This window comes from Parasteatoda tepidariorum, chromosome 2 (genome assembly GCF_043381705.1).
Source record: "Parasteatoda tepidariorum isolate YZ-2023 chromosome 2, CAS_Ptep_4.0, whole genome shotgun sequence".
Classification (NCBI taxonomy): Eukaryota; Metazoa; Arthropoda; class Arachnida; order Araneae; family Theridiidae; genus Parasteatoda; species Parasteatoda tepidariorum.
Window position 1 is genome coordinate 36,920,134 of NC_092205.1, and position 11,260 is coordinate 36,931,393.

Sequence of the window (11,260 nt, forward strand, 5' to 3'; positions counted from 1 at the left end):
CTATATGTTGAGCCACCTCAGCTAGATTTGGCATGTGACATTTTTAGCGGCAATCATTGGTCGATTCGCCGTGTAAGAGAAATATTAACGTAAACAAAACAAAGCAAACGTTGCCACCTGCGGAAAAGAAATACAGCCAAAATTTGGGAGCCACGTAAGAGAATTATATATATTAGACTGTATATTTGCATTTTTTTCTAAAGTGTGAGTTTTTTAAAATGGAGATCAATTACTTGCATCTTTAATATATCGTATATAAATACTTTCCTTGGCATTTCAGTCTCACCGTTTTGGTTCCATTGTAATTTTGATTTGATTACCATTTTAGTCCTTTCCCGACACTAATTCGATTCTTCCACATTGATGTAGACATTCAAAGATGTTTCTTACCGTTTTCTTGCATATTTATGTATCAATAACCCTTATTATATATTTTTTAGATTATTAAATTATTTATTTATTATTTCTATTGGCAGAAAATCGGGAATATTAAATGGTTAATAAGCATTTAAAAATTCCACTTTTAAATATCTCCGAATTTAAAATATAGTTAAAACATTGAACATCGGGCTTCGTCATTTGTTTACTATTGTACTCATTTAGCTTCATGATGAATTTCACATTCTTAGAGCTTATGTAGGGTGGATTCTAGAATAGCAAACCCCTTGGCGATTTTTTTAAATCTTGCTAAACAAGTTTTTGAAATTTCGCCTAAGTAGGTTTCCGGAAGATATCTCAGGAGATTATTTTGGACGTAAGATCACAGCACCAAAATTCTTAAACCTGATTGGTCATTATATATATATATATATATATATTACGTTTTTTAAACCTTATTTCACTTATTACCATTATTATTTCATTTTTTTAAAATTTTCTTATTCTTTTTTTTTTGTGCTGTACCGGAAGAAAATGGCGAGCGATGGACGAGTGAATTTTTAACTTTATTGAATGCGATGATTAAATGATGTATAAATATACAAATTCATTAAAAATTAATTAAAAAATACAAATATAATACCGTTAATTATTTTAATTATTACTATACAAATATAATATTTTGAGTCGCGATGACTCAGGGGATAGAGCGTTCACCTTCCAATGAGGTGAACCGGGGTTCGATCCCGGCGATGGCTGGTCGATACGAATTTCTCATCCGGCTTGTACCGACCACAGTGAATGACCACAGTGAGGACGTGAAATATCCTCAGTGGTAGACGGATCATGGGCTAGAGCCCACTTGCCGTCAGGCTAACCGTGGGAGGTTCTTGTGGTCTTCCTCTCCATGTAACGCAAATGTGGGTTAGTTCTATCAGAAAGTCCTCCAAGTAGGCAAACTTTTCCCCAATACTTGATCCAGGAGTTCCCTTGTCTTCTGGATTGGGTTCAATACCACAAGGCTGAGTTGAACATTAGTAGTCGGAAATTCGAAAATTTGGTCGGCTGTTCAACGAAAATAAAATAAAATATAATATTTTAATAATTTAAATTGTTCTTTTTTTTATTTAATAATCAAAAAGCAACGCTGATCTCAGTAATAATCGCTAACTTGGCAAGATTTCAAAAAGTCTCTAAAGGCCATATCACACATGGCAAAAATTCATTCAATTCAACCTTCAACTCAACCCCAACTTCAACTCTGAAGACAACACCGCCCGAAAACATAGGTGTGCTATACTTATCCGAGTTGGATCAAGTGCTGTTCAACTCTTTCACATCTCTTCGAAAGTGTTGAAGCAACTTCACAATTCAACCAATCAGGTGGCAGCAACCGCATGGGGTTATGGCAGTGTTTCCCAAACTTATGACTTTTGCGTACCCTTTCTAAATTTTTCGTAACGCTGTGTACCGCTAATAAAAGCAGTAATGTATTTTTTACTATAAAAAAATTGCACAAAAGTTAAAAATCAAAACTGGCTATTGACACCACTATTTATTAACTGTTAACTCTGCAAAAAATAACCAAAAGAAAAATACGTAATTGTAAATTTTCATGGCTAGCTTTGTTTTTAAATATAAATTTTTGAAATTTTCGTTTGTTGCAAGATGCTTCGCATAAGAATGCGTACCCCTGCTAAACTGTTCCCGTACCCCTGGGGGTACGCGTACCACACTTTGGGAAACGCTGGGTTATGGGATAGCACAAGTCAAAACAATATGGCGGCAAAGCTTATGTAACGAAGCAGCGTATCTAATTTGTTATATATTAATTCAGATGAGTTTTTAATTGAGTATTGATTTTAAAGTTATTTTATAAGAAGTATAAATCTGTTTCTATCCATTAAAGAAGTTTATGTTATAAATGTGTTATGTTTTTAACCGTGAATTAAAAGTATGATTTTTTACGCCAAATTCGCCAATCTGAAGTAAATTTTGCAAGTACATAAAAGTAGTTTTGTTTTATATTTTGACATTACTTTAAATGATAAACAAATTTTATGAATTGCATTTAATCTTTTTCGTACGTAACTGTATATTTATTAGTATTCGCCGAATTCAAATATATTTTTTTTTTTTACAATTACTTTGCTCTTTCTATAGTTCCGATAAGATTATACCAGCAATTATTCTAGAGTTGGTACTGAATTCAGTGATTTTGAATATTTTTTTACAAAGGAAAAAATTGCGTTATAAAAAGTAAACTTACTCATACCTAAACAATATGCTGACAGAATTAATTTCTTTGTATTATTTTATTTTTAAACTGTATATTTGTCAGTATTCGCGGAATAAAAATTTGTTTTTTTCCAATTACTTTGCACTTTCTATTGACAAGTGGGCCCACCTTGAAAAAACCCACTTGGGACGCTAAGTGGGTTTTTTTAAAAAAAATGTTTTTATTAAAACTTATTGATTCACATTTAATCTTATGTAATTTATTGTGTAGCATAAGTTTGTCAAATAGATCTGCATGCTTTATATGATTAAGTTTTTAATATTTATAAAGTTGAAGAAACTTGTATCTGTAATTTTGTATTACTATTAAAAACTTAAAGAGGGTTTTTTCAAAAAGTAATATTTAATGAAATTAGATTAGATGGAAATTTAAATAACATAGACTGTAAGGATCAATTTTTCAAATGCAGTTGCATTCTTTATATTATTAATAAGCAGGTTTTGAATAAATTATGAAGGAAGTTGAAAATATTTTTTTACCCGTTAAAGCACCTAACAGGTTTTTTCAATGTAATTTTTTTAATAAAAAAGTATTAACACACGTTTAACTTTAAATATACTAATATGTAGGTACTTTTTATATCTGCTTTTTTCATAATTTAATAGATTAATTTATTTTTTGAAATTAAAGATAAAGTTAAAATTATTTATCTAAAAAAGAAGTCTTCTTCTTAAGGTTAAATATTTGAAAAAATGGGACAAGTAACTGATACTCCTTGTAATTATACATAATTTTAATTTCACTTTCTATTAATCTTATTATAAAAACATGGAAAACCATTAAAAATTTATTTCAGTTTTTACTGATAATAAAAAACTTACTCATACCATAACAATATGCTGACAGAATTAATTGGTTGGTAATTTTTAATGACTGTTCCTTATTGTCTGTTGCCTTAAATACATTTGCTTCACCTTTCTTAATAAATTTTTTTACTTGTATTGCAGCAAAGATGAGTCAAAATTTTGAACAAGCTCCCGTTGGAGAAACTTTTAAATGGAGCATCGAAATGGAGAGCACATTTATTGAACTCTTGAAGAAAAAAGAGAACATTTGGAATGTAACATCCCGCCACCACAGGAAATATCATTTAAGAGCTCATAAAAAATTAATCGAAACTGCTTTTGGAATAAATTGTTCACTTTTATCAGTTCTTGTTTTTCCTAATTTTTGAATAGTTTGTGTTTATTCATGTTGAACCTTTAACAAAATAGTGCCGTTTAATAGCTTTCTTTTTTTTAAAATTCAGTTTCACATAAACTTTTAATTTTCTACAAATAGCACAATTTTTTTCAAATTAGAGTATTTCACTAAACATATATAATAATACTTATCGAACTCTTAAAAAACTATTTTAATAATTTTTCAAGAACTTAAAGTCAACATTAAAAAAATTAATTGCATTAATTTGGTGCAAAAAATTATCAAACTCCTAAATTTTGTTATAACTGCTTATTTTTACTCTTATATTAGATTTTGTTTTCTCCGTTGTAAAATATACATAGTAAATGTAAGTTGCAAAAAGCTATATTATGTTATTAAATATATGAAAAACTTAAAGGTAATTTATTTGAATAATTTAAAACAAGCACTATATGACTAAAGGTAAAGAATAATCTAAAAATATATTTTAAAAATATATTATGTATAAAGCGCTAAATCGCCTAAAAAGAAAGAAATCACTCGTTTATCAATGATCAACTCTTTTCAACCGTATGGCAACCATAGTTCAACTGTTTCAGATGGTTGTTGAACAGAAAGTCGAAGTTGGGGTTGAGTTGATGGTTGAATTGAACGAATTTTCGCTATGTGTGATATGGCCTTAAGAGGTGGGCTATTCTTGGGTTTTACCCCTATGGGTTACCCGCAATCCGATATACACATCCAAGTTCTTCATTTTATTATATGTATAGACAGATTAATTGTTTATTGGTACAACATACATTTGCAGGCTTGTGTGCTCAATTAAGGCTTATAAACCTTTGTCAAGTAGAAGAACAGATAGCACAAGAGAAAGACATCACAAAGAATTAATTCATCCAGGGTTACGGCGTGATTCGAACCCACCACCTCCACGCTTAGCAAAGCGTTTGGCGGACGATACTGCTCTGGCAGAAAGGCCCCGATAGATTAATGTGATAATTAAAATTTGTCATATTATTTACTCCTGAGATTAACTGTGACTTTCGATGATTGTTGTTTTCCTTATTATTTTTTTCATACTTAGTTGGGGTATTTCTTGAGTAACGATAAGTTACCAAAACTATGCTTTTAAAAGTGTAGGACATACATAAACAAAATGCTTTTTATATAAAATTCAAAGACATATTTTGTAAATAGTTTCTATGGTGAGAAATCAAATACTCACATTTATCAATACCTGTATGTTATTATAAGAAGATTATCTTTTCAATTATTTTTAAGAAACTCTCCGAAAGTTTTTTACCCATTGAAAAATATATATTCAAATATATATAATAGCAAAAAATCCGATAAAATATACAATCTGAAAAACTTATTTCAAGGAATCTAATTCATGAAAAAAATTACGGTATGATTTCAAATTTATTGGTATTTCTTAGAATAAGTACTTTCATGTGATTTGTATTTTCAAAACTGCGTAGCAACACAATCTTTATATTTCATTTTAATCAGCGCAAATATAAGAATATATCTTTCATATTCTTTTTTTATCTGACAAATTATATCCATTTTCGCCATAGTATAAACTTTTAACAGAGCTAATTTTTGAAGAATTACACTTCAAAGAATAGCTAAATCATTTATACCTATTGAGTACAAATGATTTACCTATACCTATTTACTTATTGGGTATTGTGAAATTTGCAAGAGCTTCCAATTTAAAATAAAGTTTCATTTTTCGATGTAATCGTGTTGCACTATATTTTTGATTTTTCATCGACTTTAACAAAGAATTTCGTTGAAAGCAATTGTAGTCTTTACGTTTTTTAAATCTTTAATGATGGTCTCTATTTTCAACTTGGTATTTCAAATTTCGAATTTATAATGATATCATTAGAGTATATAAAGATATTTTTTTAACATAATATATTGTATGGTTCAATTAGTTTTCAATGAAAAAAGGTTTCCTATGTTTTTAAAAATATCAATTTACAAAACAATTAAGTTAATTAAACTTAATCAACAGTTTCCTTCAGTCTATTTATAAATTTTATTTTGCTTTAGTTCATTGTTCTGAATTTAAATGCTTCAATGCATTATTTTAGATTTTGTGATTAGTTGAAAGCTACATATAATTCCTCGCGTCGAGAATAATTGAAAGAAACTAAAATTACAACATTAATTACTTTTGATTTTAAGTAAAAAAAATGAAAGTTCAATTTTAGGCGTGTTTACGGGATTAAGTCAGGTTACAAAATTACTGCATATGTCAATCTTTTCTTATTTTAGAAAGCATTTATCTATTTTTCGTATAGTCAACAAAATATTATTCTAAAGAAATTTGAATACTGATCTCATAAAAGCTTTTTTTTTAATTTTTAAAAATACCATTATTGCACTGAGAGAATGGTTAAAACTACCAGAATATGGTAAAATTTACCTCGTTTCTGGCTCTAAGAGAGCACCAAAAGCTCGGTAAATTTTTACCGAAGAGGTTTGCTAATGACTTTAGTAAAGTTTACAATAAGTGGTTTTATAATTTGTGATAAAACTATGTAAATGTGGAAAATTTGGTGATTTTATCATAATACCTTAGATTATGTAATAAACTATTTATTCGGTTAAATTTACTTTTCAGTTTTGTAATTTTTTACTGAACATGAGGTAATAAGAACTATAATTTTGAAAACCAAAATTTCCGGTAAACAGTTATTAAATGAATGGTTTTAATAACATACATTTCAATTTTATTACCAGAATTATGTTTTTTTTACCATACAGTAACATAAAAATAATTATAGACCCACAAAAAAATAATATGATCTACTTTCATTCCTATGACCTATTTTCATAATGACCTATTTTCATATGACCTATTTTTATAAATTTTCTATATTTTTTTTCTATATTTTATTTCTTTATTTTTTACCATACAAAAATGTCATTACCATACAGTAGTGTAATTTTACCAGAATTTATCTCTCCGTATATGTTCTTATCGTTTTTGCTCCACCTTTAGTTCAAGATGTAGGAAAATGTATCCTAAAAGCAAGATAATAAAAAGAAACGGTAAGTGTGATTCTGTCTAGTACCCTTTATTATCTCGCTGCATTGGACAAAAAAGCAAAGACATTGCCTTCTGTCAGCATAATATGAAAATAGCTCATCCAAAGATCGAGACAATAATTTGAACTGACACAATGTCATCATTTGGCTTCAGAGTAAAAAGAGAAGTTAAATATATTTCAGTACTTTTGTCGCAAAACTTTCTTATCATACTATTAGCTTAGTGTGGCTACTCAGCATATATCAAGAATATCATTTTCGACAGGCTCGCAGAAAATATATTCAAAGTTTATAACCTTAAAAATGAAAATGGTTTAAAAAGTACAACTACGCTAAGAATTTAAAATTGTCTGTTTTATTTAGGAGTTGTAATGTATTTTATTTTTATTATGTAAATAATATTCTTTTTATTATTTTGTTTTAATTGTTCATTATATGTTAATGTTTTTGACTTCAAATAATTTTTAATAAATCTAGAGAAAAAAATAGACTTCACACTTCTTTCTTTATAAATAATGAATCAGAACAGGCAATTATAAAGGTAGTTATAGTTTTATATTTGTATTAAAAGCAATTAAAATTACCACACCTATGCTAATTTTAGTTTTTTGTCTTTTAAACCGTATATTCTTCTTACTTGAATGTATTTAATTTTCTTCATTTCTTTTTTAATTAATTTCTACTCACCTAATCTGAATGATGCTGTTGAATTCACTGTAAAAATAAGACTTTTCTTGTATCTGAACACCAAGGATGGCAACTTTTTTTCACCAAAGTAGTGCTCCACTACACCAAAATCAATGGTAATTCATGATTTAGTGGAACACTTGGAATGCTCTTTTACACAACTTGGTGCAGCTACACGTTTTGCATTCAGTTACTCTAAAATTAAGATATAATATACATAATAATCAGTAAAGTTGTTTTTACGAGACAATATGAAGTAGCAATTAATAATTTAGGTTAGGTTATTACACTTCTACAAATGAAATTATTTTGGAAATCAAACATACTCGTAGCACAGAGAGATTATTAAAACTAATTCGATCTGAACATAACAGAGCAATAGGGGATAGAAATTATGCATTACCAAATATTTAATGCAGTTTACAGAGACTAAAAGGATTAAAATATAATTATCCTCATTACACAACTTAAAACATACATACATATTTTAGTGTCGAACTTTAGTTTCTGTAGATGGAAAGCAGCTTTGAAAACAACCACAAACACTCGTCAACTCGTTACCTATTTCAAGCAATTACAAAAAAAGCAGCTTTGAAAACAACCGTAAACACTCGTCAACTCGTTACCTATTTCAAGCAATTACAAAAAAATGTCTAAAATACACCATGGAGTTTTTGGAAGGGAAAATATTTAACGTATGGTGTGAAGGCACGTGATGTTAGTACAGACCTTTCTTATTTTAAGTGTTTAGGGATTTCCTACACCATTTAAATTATGAATGAAATCTTGATTCGGTGTTAACTTTGAAAAAAGTGTTCATTTTTTAGGGTTGTTAAATATCAAATTCGGAGATACGTTGCATCACAGTTTTAACAGCGTACAAATTTGTATGTACCCAAAATAAGGAATAAAAATTTTAAAAAAACATATTTTTACATTTATTTTACCTCTAAAAAATTAACTTTATTAAATAAATAAAAGTAGACAGAAAATTATCTGAAACATTGAAATGTTTTGCTGCTATCATTATAGTAAACATTTTATATAGCTTGCTATGTGTTCACTAGACAAGACGTTTAATTTAATTCTACTGCTGTTACAGTAAATTAACTAATTACTTTGGTAACAGATAAAATAAAATGTATTTGAACAATTGCAAAAATTTTAGCGTATCTTTACGCCAACTACTTTTCACCAAGTTAGATGTAGGGAAATAGCAGAGATTAATGTTTGGTATTATCAAGCATTAAGGATAGTTCTGGATGTCTTGAAACACCAGGAATGATCCTTTACACTGTTGTTCACCAAGGAGTTGTTCTCGCCACTTTAGTTGTTTTTATGATACAATTTAACAAGAACACTTAAATTGTATCATAAAAACAACTTAATTTAGGATGTATACACATTCAAATTCTTAAAATAAAAAAAGTTATAAATCAAAGTAGACATACTCATGGCAAGAATAATATTAAAACAAGTTCTTAACACACTTAAATATGCGTACCACAATAGAAGCTGATAGAAAGTAAACATTATACAGAAATTAAACATTATACGGAAATTAAACATATAGACATTAAACATCACGCATTTTCTTACTTGAATGTAAACAGATGATTGGCGATATCCAAAGTACGCCAAAATTAGTGTTTTTCTGGAAGCGATAAAAATTTAAAGAAGTAAATGCGTGGAAAACTTGGTGCAAGCCTTTCCCTTATTTGGTGAATAGATTTAACTACACTTATTTAAGTATACGCGAATGCTTTATTTGGAGTTAACTTAAAGTGTTCCTTAATCCAATTGTTTGTTTAGCATCAAATTTTGTGAGATATTACACTACAGTTTTGTATGATAAAAACCGGTAAACCTTTTAAGATAAAAACTGTGTTATTATTCAGAAATACTTTTAGCGACAAAAGTAAAGTATTTACAAAGAATCTGTGTAAAATATTATGTGCTTATGCGCATCGTATTTTTTGTTAAATAACTTATTTATTTTATATCAGTTTGAAGATGGCAACGAGAAGAGTTTTTGTGGTTGCCATGGTGATGGTTTAGAATGTAAATAATGTTTTGAGAGAGTAAGAGATTTGTTTTTTTTTGGAACTGCGATGCTGTAATTTTATTGTTTAGTTAATAAATCTTCCATTTATATTAAACGTAATAGTAGAGTTTTAACTATTTGATTCGAAGTCCTTTGAGTTTTATTTGAGGTCAGTAAGTATTTTTGTATTTTTTGACATATGGCGTCCGCGACAGGACTTTGAATTTCTGTTGAGATTTTAGAAAACGACTATTACTGAATCTGAGTGAAAATGGAAGTATTGAAGCAAGTGAGAACACAGCATCGTAGATTGTTAACTCAGTCACGCAATTATTTTGCAAAAATTGAGACTGATATGAACGATGAAGAGAAATTGTTGAAATTAAGAATCATATCAGAAAAAGGTAAGCAATTACTTGTATCTGAAGAAAATGTAAGAACTGAATTGTTTTCGGAAGTTCGAGATGAAAAAGAAATTGATAAAGAAATAGATGATTCCGAATCGTATATTGATAAAATTAGAGTTTTTGATATTAAATTGGAAAATTTACTTTCTTCTACTCCTGAAAAACATAATATGTCCGTTACTAATCATTTAGTTGTTGGTCCGACAAATTTGCAGTATCCTAAGATTAAGCTTCCAGTCTTTGATGGAAATTTAAAAAACTGGCTCAGTTTTTGGTGCCAATTTGAGAAAATTGACAAAGATCAGAATATTGGCGACCATGATAAATTCCTTTATTTATCGCAATCCATGTTAAAAGGATCACCTGCTGATGAACTTTTAAGGAGTTTTCCTCCGAGTGGAGAGAGTTATAAAACTGCAATTAATCAACTTAAAACTCGGTATGGAAAGGAAGAATTGTTGATTCAAGTGTATGTGCGAGAGTTATTAGCTTTAGTATTACAGAAACAAAGCAAATCTGAGAAATCTCTGCGAAAACTTTATGATCAACTTGAGTCAAAACTTCGATCATTAGAAGTGTTAGGAGTAACTAGAGAAAAATATGCTGCAAAGTTGTTTCCTCTAGTCGCGTCGTCAATTCCAGAGGGAACGCTCAAGGCGTGGGAAAGATATCGGACTATAAATAAGCGGTCAGTTGTTCATGTTGTTCCAAATGTTGAAGGAGCTGAATCAACTACCAAGACTGAGTTGGATACTTTGCTAGAGTTCTTAGAGTGTGAAGTAGAGGCTAAAGAGAGAGAGTGAACATGGCATCTCAATCCTTCGTGAGAGGTACAGATGATAGTGAGAAACGAAGAATTCCTACAAATGGTAGATTCCAGTTGAAACAAAAATTTGGTAAATCTGCACAAGTACCTTTCACTTCTGAATTGCTTTCTTCACCACATGAAAAGAGAAAGCGCCTTTTTTGTGAAAACCAGCACAGTTCTTGGGCTTGTGAATATGCGAAAAATTGGAGTTTAAGGCTACAGTGGACGTTCAAAAAAAGTTTTTTTAATTTTTATGCTACACTAAAACTTTTTTTATAACTTATGTATTATATCAAGATATGCCCTTGCAAAAATTTTTGTAAAAAATATTTGGACCATTTTTGAGAAATTTAAAATTTTTTTAAAAAAATTTCATCGATTTTAAAATGCTCCCAGCGGCTTAAATTAAAATTTTTGTTTATTTTTTT

At 29.0% G+C, this 11,260-nt stretch overlaps 1 protein-coding gene across 1 annotated transcript; it reads left to right on the plus strand.

Annotated features, from left to right (window-relative positions):
- The first annotated feature begins 9,888 nt into the window (after window positions 1-9,888).
- On the plus strand, window positions 9,889-10,827 carry LOC139427204 (uncharacterized). The gene has a single exon (XM_071188110.1). It carries the CDS (start codon window positions 9,889-9,891, stop codon window positions 10,825-10,827), a length of 939 nt encoding a protein of 312 aa, XP_071044211.1.
- Window positions 10,828-11,260: the final 433 nt, after the last annotated feature.